Genomic DNA, 20,843 nt, shown 5'->3' on the forward strand with positions numbered 1-20,843 from the left:
TCTTTTTTCAGATGGTAATGGAACAAACAGACAGTGTCCTGGGTGTGTTGTGTCCATGCTGATGCTACTGGCTCTCTTCTGTAGGCGGCCAGCATCTAGGTCCGGGAGCACTGCTCCTACAATCCTCTGTGCCGTTTTCACCACCCGGGCCAATTCCTTTTTGAAGCAAAGGTTATGATGATACATGTGGTTTGGCATGTTTTAGTCTATAGTAATAACGACTCTTTACACCAACCATTGGAAAGATCTATTTCTAGCAGAGCTGCCACACGCTGAACATTTAGTCCTCACATCCTGATGTTTTCATCTCCTGCTAAAGCATTTTCAGCCAGGGGCCGCTCTGAAAATACTCCATATTGGTGTGTTCAAGGAAACTGGATTGAGTAACCATTTGCCTTTGATTTGTGATGCCATACCTCACGAGTGTAATGCTTGTTGGCAGCCAACTCTCACATATTGAATGTCAAAGGCTCTGAGCATCCTTGAGCTTTTAAACAAATTTTCAGTTTCTGTTTGCAACTGCATGATGGCAATATCCAAAGTTATGGATTAAACCACTTTTAAAATTGTGGTTCACCCAACTGAAACAAAATGAAAAAATGTTGTCACTTACTTCTTTGTGGTATTGAGCCATGAAGATGGAATGAAATAGATCCATTGAGAAAGCTGTAAGATAGGATTAAAATGAAATAAGATTAGCCTTTATCGTCTCCCTTGGCAAAAAATGGTCTATTCGAGAACACAGGTGACGTAGCAGCACACAGTCTCTTCACATACAGTACACACAATATATCCGTATACATGTATAATCAAACTAGTTAACATTCAGTAACACACACAGATCCATATATTTACACACCAAGAATATTGTATGATGTCCTACACCACAATACTGCACATTCCTCATATGTAATGCATACAGTATGCTTTTGAAATGATCAGCAGGAATGTATTTGTGATTTGTAGGAAATGGGCCAAAACATTGCAAGTGAGAGTATTGCAAGATGCTGTACTAGAGCCAGTTACACCAGCTTTTTAACTTAGCCTGGTTATAGCTGTGTGTGTGTGTGTGTGTGTGTGTGTGTGTGTGTGTGTGTGTGTGTGTGTGTGTGATAAAAGGTTCTTCTTAGTTTAAAGATATCATGAACATGAATGCTGAGCTCCCTCCAACCAGAGTATAAATGGGATAATCTGAGGAATTCTGAACAAGTAACTAACTAGATTTCATTGACACAAACTTTAGCAGCACAGGTCAGTTGAAGCGGTTTTAATTTAATTTTAAGCTGTTTATCTTAAAAACATGACTCAAACGATTAATTGGTTTAATTATAGTTACCAATTTAATTTTATGTCCATCAATTAATCAACGATGTTAAAATGTAAAAGATTATCAGTATGTTTATGTTAAAATAGGAAGAAAACCTCCCTGTGGATTATACCTTTCTGGTTTACTATCTTGCATGGTTTTACTAGGAAAAGCTTTTAAAAAGACACAAGGTCTTTACTATGTTTGGCCTCAATACACATCCTTCCTTTTCTTAGGCCTTGAACTCATCACTTGCTTGAATGTGTCTGGGTAAGCATTGGAAATTGTCCAGTCCCATTGTCATCACTTCTCCAGCTCTGGTGGATTTCTTTGTCATCAGTTTGAAGGACGAGGGAAGGAAGGAATTACTTATCGTGTTACCATTTATATGACAATGGCCTTGACTGTAGAAGGAGCTAAAAAAAAGAAGAAACACAAAATGAGAAATTGGCTCCATTTTAAAAACTTGAATGGGAACAGTCGACTGTTTATGTTCTCCCATCAGATCCTTGTATAAATATTCCTAATGATTCCTAATGATTCTCCGTCTTGATATATGGTTGCCAACTTTGGGTGAGGCTCTCATTAAGAGAGATCTAAAAGGACAAAGACTTGACATATTATGTCACATCACACACAATGAATCAGTGCCTCATTAAAGCCACAATTACCCTGCAGAGGCAGAATTGCATCAAGTGCTCCATCTCATTTTCGTGATCTCAACATATTAATGTTAAGTTTGATCATTTCTGATCCAGAGAAATTCAACAGTCATAATTTTTCCACATTTCAAAGGTACAGCTTTTGCCACAGGATCCCATTATGTAAGATTAGTTATTGCTTACAAAATTTCTGTAGATCCGAATCGATTGATTGTTTCAGCTCTACTGTAAATTATTCTTATAATATTGACACTAAACTATTGTATGTTTTTGTGGAATCGCCCAGGAACCTTTTCAAAGGCTGCCTTTTCAAAGGCATCTTTTAAAGTGACTGCTCCACATCACCACTCACTTGGCTCAACACAATAACGAACCTGCCCCATGCAGCTCCATCACTCCATTTATTCAAAAGGCCTCCACATCCAATCTAAACCTTTTTCCTCTCTCTGTCTCCATCACCTGTTGATATCTCCTGTCATACTTCCATCTCAAATGTCTCGAAATAATTTTATAATCATCTCCTATCTCTCATATCAATTTTGAATATTGTGATATTGATATTAATTTCGATATAAAAAATAGGTTTGTTGCATTGCCTCTTGCGTGGTTTACCACCATTCGAGACGTTTTGAATAGTGCATTAGCCTGTACAACATCTGTTGGCTTAAAGCCAAAGTATTTCCAAGCTACCGAGGAGGCATAACTTTTGGCCACTAAAGTTTCCTCTTCAATCTCTGTTATTTCGTCTTTTCCCTGAGCAACATTAATTTTCTTACTTTTGTGTTCTTTCTTCACACACCGACACAGTCACCTTTTATGCTAAGGTATAGTGTCTTCACATGAGCACAATGAGGTAGTCTTAAGGCTCTTATACACTAGACGCAGCCCAGCTGGCGCGTGCAAATGTGACGTCATGGGATCGCCGTGACTATTTATACCCACGCTGGTGCTTGCGACACTAGTTGCAGTCTTCTCCTGAACAAAGGTGGCGCTAATGAGGAAAGGCTACAGACGTTGCTCTTTCTACGGACTAGAAGAAGAAGAAAAAGATAAACAACGGCAGAACTGGCAGCAGCATTGCCGTCAATGCTTCGATTTGATTCGATGACCTACTTCGTCGGATCAAGCCTTTCATTCGGCATAAAAGAACTCCTCTTAACCCAGTAAGTTTACAAGAGAGACTTGCAGTCACTGTGAGAGTCCTGGCATCCAGGTGTCGGCGAACCCGTTCAGGCCTCCCGTTTCCGCTTTGTCGCGCGCCGCTGAAAAAAAAAAGAGCCGTGTGCGACCTCTGCTCGCGTGCCATAAATCGGGCGCGCCGGCAGGATATTACGTCATTTTAAAAAAAAAAAATTTTTAAGATTGTTTTTTTGGGCCTTTTATTTTTCCGCCTTTAATTTTTGACAGGACAGCTAGGTGAGAAAGGGGAGAGAGAGGGGGAAGACATGCAGGAAATCGTCACAGGTCGGACTCGAACCCTGGACCTCTGCGCCGAGGCACAAACCTCTCAGTATATGTGCGCCATCCAACCCGGCCACGATATTACGTCATTTTGACATCACGATGGCGCGCGCCACCTTGGATGCGTCTAGTGTAAAAGAGTCTTTAGGCACTCAACATGGTTTGTGTCACTTGAAATGTCTTTTTTAAACAATGAACATTTTTGGAGAAAATGTTATAATCTTTTCACATTTTAATTTTTGTCATTGTGCCTCTGGTTGGTTACAGATCCAGGTTGAAGTCTGTCCATTTTTGCATGTTTCTGTACATACAGCGCTGTTCTTTGGACCATCTATTATGTTGTCACCCATGGGGATACAGGGTATTTACCCAACAAATCAATTGTGTTGCATCACCAAAAGTGGGAAGCAGTGCATGGCACCCTGAGTTTGGTTAGCAGTTTTTGCTGTTTGCATACTGTTTGATTGATTGGTCGGATTATAGGTTTGATCAAAACAGTTTCCTTTCACTTGAAACTTCATTTTTTTACTTAAAAATTAGTCTTGCAAAGCCAGACCTACAGTATCTCCACAGTATGTCAACGCTGGAGTATGGTCTGGCTACATCGCTTATCATTCTGGAATAGGGCAAAAAAACACATTGGCTTGTTTGCATTTCTTTAAACCAATCACAATCGTCTTGGGTGGTTTTCAGATGCAGTGACTGTGCCTTTGCAAAATTGCTAGCGGAGATAGCGAAAGGGAAGGAGAATGCCTGCCATTATCCCAGTCCTGTACATCCGGTAAGCCAGACTTGAAGACTCTGAAGAGACTATGAAGCCAGACTCTGAAGAGGCCGTACTGCACCTATGAAGGTTTGCAGCGTGATAACAACACTGCCAGCTGCTAAGATCCAAGGCCTCTCTTTAATCTTATCTCAGCTGTTGCTCCCCGCTGTCAGTCTGCTGTGTGTTATCTCTGCTCTCACACACTTTTGATAGAGACTTAGACGTGTGCCACGCTGTAAGTGAATCATTTTTGCATTTTTTTCTCCCCCCCGTCTGTTTGAAAGCAGGTTAACCTGAACTCCACTATAAAAACTGTATTTCTTAGGAATGTTGCCTCAATTTTTTTTTTTTAGCATAATCTAAATCCTCTAACAAACATGCCCAGCTGGCACTTCTGAAATAGTGCATCCTCTAAGCACAAAATACTGGCAACAGCATCCTTTGGTAACTAACTGAGGAAATTCACATGACAGATTATTTAATGAACCTCCCTGTGGGGCCTCTTGTCTGTCAGCTGCTGTATCTCCCTACACACAGCTCTGCATATCTGATGGATAGCCACTTGGTTAGAACAGCTATTTTTGTAAAAGTGGGTGTTCCATATATTTTAATGAATATTTGGTTTAACACAGCAGAGGAGTCAGATATATAGGTCACTGGATGTCCCATCTTCTCCCTTCAAGTCAACACCACTGGTTTGTTTGTGCGCCACATCAACTGCACAAGAAGCCCCTTCAATTACAACCCTCAAGGTAGAAATTAGTGGTTATTACACTCAATAGAAAGGCTTCTCCTTTTCCAATCCTTCATCCAGATGCATATACGCTATAATTCAAGCCTAATGTGGTAATTTCTCGTCTTGTATTTTATTGTGAGTTTCATCAAATTAGTCGACTGGTGATGATGACACGTCCCTGTGGTGTGATGATGTGAGGTGTCTGCTGCTGCTCCAGCCGAGGTGAGGGAGGATGGGGACGTGTATCTCATCTCCGTCTCATTGCCCGTGGTCATCGACTCCTGTGAAAGAGGGGAGTTTAATCACAGAGGGGGTCTTGTCTTTCTGTGTGACGGCCAGGCAGGCAATGACATTTAACAGAGGCAGCCAGTTACAACTGATGGCATGCTCGACTGAAGCTTGATGCTTTCCGTCAGCGACAGGGAGGATTCAGTGTTTTTACACGTGTTGCCCAGGGGAGGAAAAAAAGATACAATGGACGCATTAAAATAGCTGCTCTGTGTGCATTTTATTTTTAGAAACATGGCACAAGGAAGTGTTTTTCCTTTACTTTAAAAATTAACCCAGCGGATGAGAATGGAGATCCTGCCGTCTGGAGTCTGTTGAGTTTAGTATTCCAGTATTTGACAGAAATAGTTTCCATGTTTAGTCTGTGTTAAAATACTTTTGGGTGCAGAATTTATAAGCAGCATCTGTGTTTATCTGGGATGGAGCACACATCATTCAAGATTGACCCTCTCAAGCTTTTACTCGTTGTTTTAGTCTTTACAATAACACTAACCTTTCTTTCTTCTCCCTGCCTCCTTTTTTCTTCCTCCATCCTTTGGCCTACTCAGCTATTAACACAACGCAGAGGGAGCGGTAGGCCTGGGTTCTTCTGGTTATATTTAGCAATGAACAGATGCAGCGCACTGGAGCGGAACATACCGCCTCTGCTCGCCTCAGTGTGTGTGTATGTGTGTGCGCCAGTGTGCGCCAGTGTGTGTGTGTCAGTGTGTGTGCGTCTTTGTCTGTGACTCTTTCTTCATACCAGTTCTCCCATCATGCACTGCTGATTCTGACTCAGCAGCACAGCACTGGAGAACTGGGTCAGAACTGGCCGCCTGCCTCCTCACATAAACCACATGTTTCTGCATGTCCAATATTCAATACCAAAACCAGTGTTTAAAGGGAACAACCTGGAGCACACCTTTCACTATTGTAAATTATGTCTAGGGCGACAACTAACGATTTTTTAAATTTTTTTATTGATTATTTTCTCAATGAATTGATAAATCTATAGAATGTTAGAAAATAGTAAAGCAATGTCCAACACAATTGCCCAGAACACAAGTTGACATATTCAAACTGCTGGTTTTGTCAGCCAACAGTCCAAAACCCAAATACTGTATATTCAGTTTAATATCAACGATAGAATTTTTGGCATTTTTGCTTGTTGTCAATAGATTTTCTGGGGTAATGGTCTAATCCTTTTTAGCCTTGTCTGCAGAATAGTAATACAACATGTTTCTGATCATGCCAGTGTTTTATTTCTTTCATTGTGTCGCACATGGTGACAGCATGGCATTCATGAGTTGTCCCAAAACAAATTTCAGAAGACAAAACAAGTCACTGTAAATGCTATGAAAAGTATATTGTGAAATTGGAAACTTCTTACATGAAATTATGGCAGGTAACTTGCAGGTTTTGAATTTTGGAGCTTCCCATAAGCACTTGAATGCACCGGCTTGGATGACCTTTCAAAGCAGCCTGTGTGTTTTCAGATATATCACCAGGAAATTATAACCTTACTCAAAAGGCAGTTAAAATAAGGGAACCAAAACCCCAAAAAATAAAATGTTGAAGGCTGTTGCACGTCGTGGACAGAGGTGTGGTGCACTGACACACCCTGGAATACACTTTGACATCATTGCAACAAGGTGAGTAGTTTAACCTCTGGAGATCAGCTAAAAATGAGCTGCTGTCAAAATACTCTGATCTATCTTAGCTTAGTTTCAAATCTCTGTAAGATGATAGTCCCACCGTACTAAAATTAACTGATACCATTTGTAGCCTGGAAACCAGATAAAAGCATTCACCAACCTAAATGGCTGTGATACACTTGGAATATGGTCAGCAGTTATGTTAAGTAGATACAATTTGCACGCCTGTTGATAAAATGATGCACTGCATGTCTTCTGATTCATAATGATTGGTGTTGTAAGTTAGGAATTAAGTAAAAAAAAAAGAGTCTCTTTTGCCAAATATGACGGTTTGATTTGATTCTCCTGTGAAGTTTCTCACTGAACACAGCTTTGAACACTGATTAACATGAAAGCAGCTCTGGGTGTGGCTGGTTATGGAGGTAATAATTATAGAAGGAGAAGGCAGAGGACCAGTCCAAATCTTTACGACGGACCTCTCTGTGATTTTTGTTTTTTCCTCTCCACTCCTGCAACGTAGATTGCAGGGCTCGTGGCAGGCTGCAATAAGACAGCGGCAGCTCTAAGTGGTACAAAGAAGCTAAACACACTGCTTCTTTAGCTGTGCGTGAGAAGAAGAGGGAGAGTGTGTATGTGTTTAATTCACATGAGAAAAAAAACAAGTGTGTCCCGTGTTTAATATCATTATTATCATGTCTTATGTATCAGCTGTCATGACCTTTCAGCCGGAATAATGGCTGTAAAATAGCTGGAGATTGCAGCTATCTTTTTCACACCAAGAGAGCTGAGTGAAACCCATCACTGAGCGCAGAAGTATTTGATTAGTTTTGTCTGTTGCATCCCTCCCGATGTTCAACTCTCTCAGACGGCCCCTCCTTATATTGCTGGATAATGTAGAGTTAAATGCTCTCATCCGTAACTGGAGAGTCTAGTGTTGACTGACGGGATGTCCTGAGACCCACAGGAAGCTGCTTGGAAACAATGGAATTTACTGTTTAAGAACCAGCATTTCCAGTTCCTACTCTGTGGCCATTATTTGGAATAGGCCAAAGGAAATACAATATTATTTGTCCTCTGGAGGAAATGCCGTCTCTCTGTGCTCATTTTGAGGGCTGGGTTATCGGCCTGAGATGGCTTGGGATGATGACAAAGAGGGCAATTTAAAGATTTAGAAGATGGTTTCATAGAAATACAGAAACTGTAATGGACAATCAGTGTCTGATTTTGTGTCTATAATTGTTTTATTTTGTTGCTCCTCTTGTGCCACAGCAGCACCACGCCAGATAGAAGCATGCAGACAGAGTGGAGCCGTCTTAGTCAAAATGTGATAACAGCCAGGCTTGTGAAATCCCCAACTGACCACTGCTTCTGAGATCTCTCTAGTTCTGAGCAATAATGCTCTTTGTTTAGCACATCTGATGTATTTTCTGCTTAGTTATAGTGTTAAAGAAATAGTTTTTGGGATATATGTTTATTTGCCTTCTTGCCAAGAGTTACGAAAGAAGATTGATACCACTCTCATATCTGTAGGTTACACTATAAAGCTGGAGCAAGTTAGCTTAGCTCTGCATAACAAGTGGATACAGAGGAGACAGCTAGCTTGGCTTTGTCTAAAGGTAATAAATTCCACCTACCAGCCTCTTTAAAAAGCTCACTGAATAACCGGTTATATTTTTGTTTAATCTGTGCAAAAAACAAAGAAATAGTCCAGCACGTACTGTAAAGCCACAAGTTGTGTTTTTTTACACCTCAGTTTATGTAGGGATTAACTGAGATACATACTTGTGCACTAAATATGTAGCGTATAGACTGGAAACACGAGGAAACAGCTACTTTGTGTAAACATAAACATATGTAATGCATTTATTAATGAGCTTTAGAGGTGCTAATGGGTGGATTTTTTTTAACCTTTGGACAGAGCCAGTATAGCTGTTTCCCCCTGTTCCCAGTCTTTATGCTAAGATAAGCTAACTGGCTGCTGGTTACACATTTAACAGACGGGTATGAATCTTCTCATCTATCTCTCGGCAAGAAAGCAAAAATTTCCAAAACTGTTCCTTTAAAGTATGTGTGAAGAGGGGCGGGCCTTGTACTTGGCTGTTTCCAAACACCTAGACAGGGTCACCTTAGCCCAACACCCTCTGGTGGGGATCAAGCTTGGGAGGGTGTCTTGTCTTGCACCATAATCCTCTCTGTCATCACTACAGGTGGTGTTTCATTAGGTGTGTGTGTGTGTGTGTGTGTGTGTGTGTGTGTGTGTGTGTGTGTGTGTGTGTGTGTGTGTGTGTTCCACTCACTGCAGGATTGTCTGCTCTCCTCTACCCATAGTAAGGGCAACCTGCCTGTCATTTAACACCTAATCGCTGCCGCCAGTGGCTACTTCCATGGGAGAGAGAAATACACAAAGACAAGCCTGACACACAAGACCAGAGCTCCTCTCAACATGTGTCAACCACCGCTGCACTGACTAGGCGCATGCATACGGACTCTCTTGGCTAGCATCCTTGTGGTTTTTCTCTCCTCTCTTGCACCAGCTGAATCCAGAAGCTGGGTGGAGTAACAATTTTTAGTTTTAGCGGTAAAGCAAGAGTTTGTTTGAGAATGTTTCCATTCTCAGTATTACCATGCCCATCTTCTCTTGTAATATGTATTTTACTGGCAGTCATTAGTAACATACCAATTGCAGAGTATTAACTGTACAGCAATTGCAATTGTTTTGATATTTTACTAAACCCTTTAGACTTATTTGTTACAGCTTAGTTGCATGTTGTTTGTATCTGCTATCCAACTGATGTTGCCTGTCAGCAAGTGTGTTTGGTATTTTTAGATGCATTACAAACACCTGTGTGGCAGTGGTGGAAGAAGTATATTTTACTTACTGTAAGTAAAAGTAGCAATACCACTAAAAATACAAGTTAAAGTTATACATTAAAGATTTTGCTTAGGTAAACGTGCAAAAGTACAATCAGCAAAACGTACATAAAAATACTGGCCCCTTACATATACTATTATTCAAATATTATTATTGATGCATAAGAATTAATGTTACACCTGGTGGATTTTGAGCTAATTTCAACTATTTTATATATGTTATAGTTTAATGTATTTCCAGAAAAAAATAGTGAAGTAAAAGTATAAAGTTATGTTTATAATAGCTATAAATAAGTAGCCTACCTCAAAACTGTTCTGATGGACAGTACTGAGTAAATATTTTCAGTCCCTTTAAGATATTAAGGTTCATTTTGAATCTTTAAATTCCAACAGGGATTGAGAATCGAATCACATCTTTTATGTGACATTTGTAGGTCTTTTATTTTTTCAACTTTATAGACATAAGATCCACCACAAGGGGGCAGCAGCCCATAATGACCACACATTGCTCATCTCATTCACTGGTTGGCTCTGGGTTGCTAAGGTAACGGTGTATGTGTTAAGCAGGCTTTCAGTGGTGAGGATCAGAGACACAGAGGGCAGTGTTGAGCTGGAGGACGGGAGATGAATCCCAATCAGCAGCTGAACAGAGCTTTACACACACACACACACACACACACACACACACACACACACACACGTTTTCTCAAATTAATGTTTGAGTGCTGTTTGGATGTGTTGTGCTGTTTTGAAATGGTAACCACCTGGCATGTTTATATCCACAGGCATGATTGACAGTTAGTAGCAGTGACTTGTACTTGACTAGTAGTGACAGCTGTTATGTGGTAGCCTACTATAGGCTGCAGCTGCTTGGCAGTCTTCTGCTGATGTTTTAAGGAGTTAGTACCATATGTTTGTGCTCTTTTGCTGTCTGGCCGGCAATGTTTTATAATGTAGAGATTTTGTTGAATCCTCTCCAAAAAAAAAAGAAAGCTGGCTAAGACAACCATTAAAATCCTATCTTTATCTCCGTAGATATTTAAGAACCCCCCTTCTCCACACACACACACACACACACACACACACACACACACACACACACACACACACACACACACACACACACACACACACACACACACACACACACACACACACACACACACACACACACACACACACACACACACACACACAGTCCCCAAAATGAGACAGGGATGCATAACTAGATTTAAGGTTATGTAATGCTGACTGGAGGCATGGAGGCATGGAGGATCCACTCTTATTTGGGTTAAACCCATCTCTCTGGCTCACTCTCTGTCTATCTGTAAAACGACAGGGGTCTCACATCCTCGCACCTATCTGCTCTGCCTCATCTGGGGTTAAAAAGCAGCGATCTCTGCCACACAGTCTTTTAACAGCCGGCTCCACAAACATCTCAGCTCCCAGGAAACATCTCTCAACATGCTAACGTCTCTGGTGTCTCAGATTTTCCCTGATGGAGTGATTTCATTGTTATGAGAATCAAGAATATCCTCTCCAAGCTCTCAAATGATCCATCTTATCAAGAGACAGACTGATTGTTAGTTGTTTTTAGTATTTTCACTGACAGAAAGAATAACATTTCCATTAAAAAAATAACTACTGTTTAGAGTAGTTTTTGTTTTTATATAAATGCCTTGTAAACTATTTACTTAAAAAACATATTTCCATGAATACACTGATATTAGCCTAATTGTATTGATTGTGCTATAAAAGAGCTCACTGATACAGGCAGTCTCTGTTGTATATCATTCAAATGTGTACTTGTAATAAATTGTTTAATCCCTTATATAAGACCATTTTGTAAACATATCGGCACACTTCAGATTTGTTATATATAAATTTAGGAGAATCCGACAGCTGTGGATTAGCAGGAACAGTGTACACAGCACATTTCCAGTAACAATATGCTGCATCTTATTCTATACAAGACAAGGATTTCCATTCAATACACATGCTGAATTGTTTTGTTCAAAATCAGCAGCGCTGTGGTTGTGGAGCTGAGATGATATCTCCTGTTTTCTCACCACATCTGGTTGTTTTTGTTGGATTCTAAAGCTTTTTTTTTTTTGTTACATGCTGCTGGGAAACAACTCTAAATGGGTCAAGAAAAAAAAAACTATTGTTTTATTCCAAAATCTCAAATACCATGTAATACTTTCGTAAAGCTGAATGTTATAATAAATTGAAAATAAACATGTGAAGCACATTCTGGAGCTGTTTTCTGAGCTGAAAATGTATCAAACTGTGACACAAATGTTTCATATCAAACCATGAATCTGCTGTCTGTATCTGAGAGGAAGTGTCAAGCAGCTAGATACCAGTATGTTTTTATTTTTCAATTTGACATCTACAGCACCATAACATCTGACTATTTGTTTAGCAAAATTGCATTTGCGCTTAAAAATCCTGGGAGGAAACAGCGTATTAACTGCGCACACACACACACACACACACACACACACACACACACACACACACTGGAGTGATTGTAATCTCTGATCAACACAGGCTTAATCCTCATAAATATTGAATATTTGATGACTTTCTCATTGATGGAGCATGACACCTGGGTGGCCTACCCTCTGCTAGCTGTACGTACCCACAGGAGGGGGGTTGTTCCTGACAGCGGCCCTTATCTCAGTGAAAGCATCTGAGCCAGCAAAACTGACACAACGCTGAATGAAAAACACTAATGTATGTGTAACATATTTTATTTTTAATGAGAAGCTGTGTGTGTGTGCGTGTGTGTGTGTGTGTGTGTGTGTGTGTGTGTCTGTGTGTGTGTGTGTGTGTGTGTGTGTGTGTGTGTGTGTGGGCTTGTTTAACTATATTCGTGGGGTCCAAAAACCGAGAGTCCAGTATACTTGTGGGGTCCCGACAGCTTTGTGGGGCCAAAATGCTGGACCCCACAAGTTTAAAGAGCTGTTTGAGGGTTAAGACTTGGTTGTAGGATTAGGGTTATAATCAGGTTATGGTTAGGGTGAGGGTAAGGGTTAAGGTTAGGCATTTAGTTGTGATGGTTAAGGTTAGGGTAAGGGGCTAGGGAATGCATTATGTCAATGACAGGTCCCCACAAAGATAGTGCTACAAACCTGTGTGTGTGTGGTGTGTGTGTGTGTGTGTGTGTGTGTGTATGTGTGTGTGTGTGTGTGTGTGTGTGTGTGTGTGTGTGTGTGTGTGTGTGCTGTTGTATCTGTTTTTCCTTTCACAATCTGACTGCTGCTTGCCTAGCAGGGACCGTAATGATGGTCGTCAGCACTGGCTGGTTGCTAGGTAACAATTACCTGACTGTGCTTTGCTTGCACTGAATTACACAGTTGGCTGTGTGCATGTGTGTGTGTAAAGGGACAGAAAAATACAGCAAGATAGACCACCAACCAGTGTCTCCACTTCTGGGTAGAAAATGCCTCACACCAGAATCAGAATCATGGCTATGCTAATATTAGCTTAGCTGTGTTAATGAATGTGATTTACACCTTAATTATTATCATCACAGTGGTGCAAATTTCTCTGTGACCAATTTATCAGGAGGACTGTTTTTTAAAAAATTCAGATTTCATATTTGTTCATCATCATTGTAGTATGAGATGTCTGTGTGTTGTTGTGCCTTTTGGGACTCTGTGCTTTGCATTATCAGTGTTACATGCCTCAGTATTTATAGTAATGCCCATGGGGGGAGGAGGTGGATGTAGGCTGACAGATGATGATGTCACCACAGGGCCACACCTCAGGGCAGATGACAGATAGTCCTCTGCTTTAAGACCATTTTCACTTTATCAGCTGCTACGCTGATGCTTCTGATTTGTCTGTCCTTGTCCCTGACTCCCATGTGTGTCTCAGCAGCACCACTTCCTCTCAAGCTGCAAGCACTTCCTGCCTGGTTTAGAGGGATTTCAACCACAGCACTAACTCTGACTTGGAAGGCAGTCCGACCGATCTTCTATTAAAATGAATAAATATAATATACTGTAAATATTGATTACTTACCTCAAAGTAATAGTTTGGGGAAATACGCTTATTTACCGTCTTGCCATGAGAGCAAGCTTAAAGACTAGTTAAACAAGACTGAAGACTTGGTTGGTAACTTCCCGGAGTCCGCGCTGATTTCTGGGCAACTGGTCCCGGCCAAGAAATAGTCCAGCACATAACCACGTGTAAAGCGGCAAATAGATGTTTTAACACTTTTTTACACAAATGAGACAGGACATATTAATGAGTGAGCTTAGGCTCAGGTAGGTGGATGTTGTTACCTTTAGACAGAGCCAGGCTAGCTGTTTCCCCCAGTTTTCAGTCTTTATGTTGTATTATGTTATGCTAAGCTAACCATCTCCAACTAATTATTTATTGTACATTTACCAAGTGGTATTGATCTTCTCATCTAACTCTCGGCAAAAAAGTGCATAGAATGTCAAACTATTCCTTTAAACCATTTATGAATAAAGTAAGCCTTTCATTGATATGTTTTGCAGCAAAAGAATAAGCAATATAAAAAATGTGGAGTTTCAAGAAAATGCAGTGACGAATATATTTTTTTCTTTGTCCCTGTGTGTCGTTTTTTAAGTATAAAAAAAAAAGTCCCCCTATTTTTTTTACCTACTTACTTACTTAAGCCTGTTTTACAGTTCTGCAGAGGTTCCACGCAGAGCTTTCGGCGTAGCCTACGTAAGTGGCCTGATGTTTATACTTGTGCGCTGGTGTGTGTGTCGAGCCGGCGTGGGTGGGGAGTGTGTGGTAGAGCGAGGGAGAAGTGAGAGAGTGACGGCGATTAGCTTTGGAGCGAGTACCGACTCTCGAGTCATAGTGAGAGAAACAAAGTGTCTCCCCTGTGTTTTCTGACCAAGGTGGGAAATCTGTAGCAGGAAAAGTTAACCCTTGATTTCATGTTGTTTATGGAGAAGGAGAACCAGGAAATGAGTCAGGGGAAATGCAACGCTACCAAGCAACGGCCGAGCGACGTGTAGTTACAATTTTCGAGAGGTGCACGTCAGGCTACGGCATAGACACAGAGGGGTCTGCGGGGGTACGCCGTCGATTCTACGCACAACCATAAAAGGCCTTAAGCCTACTTACCGTTGGCTTGTATTAGTTGTTGTAGCAGAGCAATGTCATAGAAGCAGGTGTGTGTTTGGGTGTCACTTCCAAAGAATGTGGTTGAGGTCTAATTTATTAATTTCTCCCTCTTTCTCCTCCTGATCTAACAACGCTGTTGAGGAAGGTGTGGGTGGAGGTTAAACAGTCTTCTATAACATCGTATCACTGTGTATTTGCAAAGCCACACCCACTTTTTAGTGATCCAGTCAAATCTGATCAATTTATAACTTTACCCTGTTCACGTATTCCTTTTGAAATACGTCAAATCACAAAAGCTAAAGGCACTCTAAATGTTGTTGCACTGTGACTTTAAACCATGTTATAATTCCTATTAGTTCCAAAGTAAACTCTACCTTCCCAATCAGCACACTGACCCTGCCATCTCAAAGCACTGAGCCAAGAGAAACTCCTCCGCTGTGGGCAGAGGCCAACAGGAGGCCATGGCACCTCCCCCAAGAACTGCTTGCCAGCTCTCCTAGACATGGATGATATATTTGGAGATCATTAAATGGTCCTAAATGAGACCCTGGCGTGAGAGCAAGCTCTGACCATCTGGCCCCATTGTGAGTGCCGAGGCTCGGTTCAAACTCAGCCAGCAGCATCACCACCTCTAATTGGATGGATGCTTAGTGAGCCTGGGAATACCAGCCAATCAGAGACTCTTTTAATCAATTACAAACCCGTCTCAATCTTTGTGTTTCTCTCTAAATTAACCATCCTGTTACATACCGATCGTGTTTCTCTGCTCTACTCAAATTGTCAATATGGTTTATTTGCCTCATTACCATCTAATGAAATAGATCAAAGTTTGAATAAATCAAATCCAGAAGGTTGAGGCTCTAAGGATGGTTGTGTCACTCTGTTAGTCTATTGGTCGGTCCACCACGTCGGTCCAGAGTAAAATATTACTGTAACTATTTAATGGATTGCCATGAAATTGTGTACACACATTCGACTTTTCCACAGGATGAATGCAGTTGACTTTGGTAATCTCCTGACTTTACCTCTAGCGCCACCAGTAGCTTGATGTTTTTGGATTATAGTCAAACATCTCAAAAAAATGTAATGGTTTACCATGAAATTTGGTACGGACGTTAATGGTGCCCAGATGATGAATTCATTCCCAGGTCTTCAAATACAGACGCCAAAAAATCTTTTTAAAATAAATTGATTTATTTAGTAAGAGTCGTGTAATATGCGGGATAAATTAATGTAGAGTGAGTCGGTCATTATTGCGAATTATAATGCTGAGGAAGGGTCTTGAATCTTAAATCTCGCTCTACATTATCCCCTACTTAACATTAGCAAGTTTGCATTGTCACTGTGAGCATGTTTGCATGCTGGTGTTAGGCTTGTTGCATCACATGGACTTAAAAAAGAAAAATACACTTGCATTTTTATATTTTTATATTTATGTGTAAACACAATCTTTAACAAATGTATTTATTTACTGGAGGACCTCTTCTAAATTGGCTGAGGAGGGAAAACAAGGCCTGTCTTGTTCTCTTTTAATATCCAGGAGCATTTCAACAACGGAAATGTCACGGCCTTTCATGACCTTACTTTTGGTGAAATGACAGCATGTAAACAGCGAAGAGACGAGCAGGCTTCTTGATGTGGAGGTTTGTTTACTTGAGCTGTTTTTCTGTCTGCTGTTTCCAGGTCACAAGCTCAGCAAGGACCTGAAGCATTACCTGAGCCTGAGGTTTCAGAAGTCTTCCCCCGATCATGAGCTGCAGAAGACCATCCGAGCCAATCTGTATCGCCATGCTGTGCCTTGTGAGTAAACAATATTAGTAATCATGATAATGTGGTGGTGGGGGCTTAAACTAGAACATGTGGTTGAAGAATTTAGCCAGCATCATTTCTTCATCTTTACCCCAAGGACCCACTTTCTTTTCGCTTCTTTCATATTTGCTTCATCTCGTCTTAGGACACGTCCACACGTACCAAAACGATCTTTTTTTTACCCGTCTTCCCTGGATTCGTTTCAAGAATAGTTGCGTCCAAACGGATCCATTTGTAGAAGACTCAACACGCTACTTTATATTCCAGGGCTATAGGCAGCGCTGTTTCTGCTACAGAAATTCACCAAAAACGGAGAAGAAGAGCATCGTCACTTCCACTTCCCATCATAACATGACTAGACTATAACGTTCTCTTAATACATCCATGGACTATAATAACTTTCACCACTGCTCATTTTTGTAAAGGCCCGCCGCAAGAAAACGTGTCTTTGTTTACATTGTATAATATGCTGTTGGATTGCTTTTTATTTTGCAATTCTGTCTGCCATCGGACATGATTGCAGCGCACTAGCTAGCAGAGCTAACGTTAGCGCGCTAACGCTGCTAGCTAACATCGGCAGTCAAACAAACATCAATGAGCCAATGTCTTTTTGATAATCTACACATTTTTCTTGCAGTAGCCTTTCTACAATAAGTTACTATAATCCGTTCAAGGAGTTGATAAGCAGACAGATTAGCTAGCTAGTTGATAAGTTGTCTACTTCCACTTTATAAACAGCTAACCATAGCAGCTAACGTTAACGTTAGCTACGTCGCTGCTGTAGCGGTCAGCTACTTTAGCGATGTTTAACGTTAGCTACATAACGTTAGCAATATATCTTGTGTACAATCCAGCACCGGCAGAACAGAGGGAAGTGTCAGGGAGCAGAGACAAAGTATTTAGATGAAGTGAGCTGGTTTGACCATGGAGATGGGATATGCTCGCTTAGCTTCACCGCAGTCACGTGTGGCCGTGCACTAGTGCGGGACTGCAGGTAAGAGGTTGAGGGGTGTGGCGATGACATCATCGACATGGACATATTCGTATTCGCCGTCTAAACGAAGCCAAAAGAGAGTCGTTTTCGAAAATTTTTCACCCTGAGACTAGGTTTCAAAAAAGTGCGTTTTCAGGCAGTGCGTTTACAGAATTTGTTTGGACGGTCGGCCCAAACTATGCTAAACATGTGCGTTTGCATCAAAAAGTGTCTCCGTGTGGATGGTCCCTTAATCTCATTCTTCCCTTTCACTCGCCCATAAATTATTCCGTGACACTTAATTTCCCTTTCAACATTTAAAATCCTGTTCTGAGAAGCTCTGAAAAGAGAAACAAATATACATTGTATGTATATCTACACACTGTAGATTTTGTTACACATTACTGTTGATTAAAGCCACTCATGTCTTCACCGCACCAGACCACCATTTTTGTAGCTGTCTCACTTAACTGTGAAATATACAAAAGTGTGGCTTGGGCCAAACACTCAGCACCGTGCCAGACTCCACAGCTGGGTTTGGTTGCGTCACAAACAGTTGGATCTGCGGTGGGGTGACACAGTCCAGCTCTACTCTGTTTATTTTTCTACTGTACTCATGTCATGTTTGTGTTCAGAAAAATGACTGTTGCTTGAGTTGTGATGACCACAAAGCTTGAGGCTTAAAGTGTTTCAATAAAACGGCACAGTCGATCTATTAGGGATGTGATTAGTGATTAGTGTGTGTGTGTGTGTGTGTGTGTTTTTGATTATCACACATATGCATAGACATGATTTAATCAAGAAAGGGATCATGAGTCCACTTCCTCTTGTTTCTATGGACTGGGGCTTGGCTGTGCGTGTTCATTTGCATTGCAGTGCTACCTAATAAAATGTGGCTTCTAGACTAGATTAATGTATTTTTCTCTCTTTCTGTCTCTCTATTTCTTTGCTTTTTCGCTCTCTACCTCTGCCCTATCTCTGGCTCTCTGTCCTACTCTTGGGCTCAGCCATGTGACTGGTAAATCCGCCTCTCTGAGCCTCCCCCCGGCGCCCTGCCTGGGATTATAATGTTCTGATATATTGAAACTAGATTCCTGCCTGATTATGTGATAAACATGTTGGGTTCTCGCAAAGATCACAGGACTATGGAAAGGCCTCAGTGCACAGAGGACAAACAGCATTGACATCAAAATTGAACATAGACAAAACCAAAAAAGAAATTGTAAGGCATTTTGTAAAGCAGTCTGAGGGGTCACCAAATTAAAGGAATTACATTTTTTGCCTTAATTTCAATAATATTTGCTTTTTTCCTGCCAAATACTGAATTTACCTTCTAATGCCTCTAAAATGTACAGACTAAACGTTAACATGCTGGATCCTTTCACCTCTTCGAATTCACTAGTATACATTGCTTCATGTTAAGGGGTCAGAAGCCAAATGTTGGAACCACATAAGGAATGCTGATTTAGACAAAGTATTTTTTACTTTTCCGACTACTTTTCTCAACCATAAAAAGGGTGAGTGCTGGAGAAGTCAACAAGAACAAGTACCTGTGGTACAAGTGGTGCATGCAGAATATAAGAAGAGTATAATGAATAGGCCACTTGAAATCCTGCCTACTGTATTCTCACATCTGAGCAAGTAACTACAGGGACTACGGTTTTACAGGAATACTGTATAAATACTGTATAAATATGTAAAAGAAGTAAGCAAGACAATCTGTTTATTACATAGTCACCTGCACACACCCATGCAGAAAGAAGTGCCCCTGGTTATTTATTAAGTGGAAATATTCCACTTTTTTCTGGGTTGTATCTCAAACTAATAGGGTGTCCCTGGATAAAGTATCATTGACTTTTTCTTATTGTCAACTAATCTCATGATAAGAACTAAACCAACAATGTGTTAAGCCTGTTTTACAGTTCTGCGGAGGCTCCACGCAGAGCTTTCGCCGTAGCCTACATAAGTGGCCTGATGTTTTTGTGCGCTGGTGTGTGCGTCGAGCCAGCATGTGTGTGGGGAGTGGGTGATAGAGCAAGGGAGAAGTGAGAGAGTGATGGCGTTTAGCTTTGGAGCGAGTACCGACTCTAGAGTCATAGTGAGAGAAACAAAGTGTCTCCCCTGTGTTTTCTGACCAAGGTGGGAAATCTGTAGCAGGAAAAGTTAAACCTCTCCTTGATTTCATGTTGTTTATGCAGAAGGAGAACCAGGAAATGAGTCAGGGGAAATGCAACGCTACCAAGCAACGGCCGAGCGGCGTACGTCGCTGCGACGTGTAGTTACATTTTTCGAGAGGTGCACGTCAGGCTACGGTGTAGGGTCCGGCGTAGACACAGAGGCGTCTGCGGGGGTACGCCGTTGATTCTACGCACAACCATAAAACGGCCTTTAGTCTGTCTGTGGCTCTCAGTCCTAAGCCCATTTGTTGCTACTGAAGACTTTAATCTAAACCGGTCACAGAAGTATAGTAACTCAGAAAACGTGACTCAAACAGGAGTTAAAATTGTTTGTTGGATTTTCAGACATGAATTTGGTGTTTTAGTGAGTATTTACAGCAGCAGGATGGTGTATGTGGGATCGGCTTAAAATAGTGCCCACGTTCATGTTGATAAAGGAACTTCATCCAGTGAAACTGTTGCCCACTGATGTGTTTTTTAACAGTGGTCTATGGCACAGAGGAATAAGACATAGCAGGCTTTGGCTAAACGGGCAATGCTTATAAATATGATCAATTCTTTGTTGGTCTTTTCATGGAATTTGTTGACAATAAGAAAAATAGGTAATATCACTAGTCTTATGTGTGAGGCTCTTTGACTCTGTATTTGTCTTATATCTTTTTCTAGTAATGACAAAGAAAAAGGCAAAAATGGGCCACAACACAATGCTGGTCAGTCTAATGTTTATACTGTCGACCCCTCCTTCTCTTTCTTCCTGTCCCTCCCTCTTTCCCTTTCTTGGTGACCTACTATCGCTGCCACCTCCTGTTTATTGTCTATCTCTCTCACACACACAAACATGCAAATGTTTTCTTGGCATGACAAGGCAGAATGACAAAAGCCCAGTCAAATAAAAGCCACACTTCTCAGCCCTCTGTTTCCTTTGTCTCTGTATCTCTCACGTCTCCTCCTCCCCCTCTCCTGAGCACATGTGTTGCTCCCTCTTGCTTGACTCGAACAGGTGCCTTTCCCTCCACCGCTGGTCGAGGTGTTTTTTTCCTTGTCT

At 41.1% G+C, this 20,843-nt stretch overlaps 1 protein-coding gene across 19 annotated transcripts in view; it reads left to right on the forward strand.

Annotated features, from left to right (window-relative positions):
* The window catches only part of LOC116062190 (membrane-associated guanylate kinase, WW and PDZ domain-containing protein 1-like), a 101,369-nt gene that overhangs the window by 16,057 nt on the left and 64,469 nt on the right, over nucleotides 1–20,843 (forward strand). For all 19 annotated transcript variants that reach the window (XM_031316811.2, XM_031316803.2, XM_031316813.2 and 16 more), the window contains exon 2: nucleotides 16,523–16,639. In XM_031316811.2, the coding sequence (XP_031172671.1) occupies nucleotides 16,523–16,639 (117 nt within the window). The remainder of the gene's footprint in view (nucleotides 1–16,522; nucleotides 16,640–20,843) is intronic.

The sequence above is a fragment of the Sander lucioperca genome, chromosome 12 (genome assembly GCF_008315115.2).
Source record: "Sander lucioperca isolate FBNREF2018 chromosome 12, SLUC_FBN_1.2, whole genome shotgun sequence".
NCBI lineage: Eukaryota > Metazoa > Chordata > Actinopteri > Perciformes > Percidae > Sander > Sander lucioperca.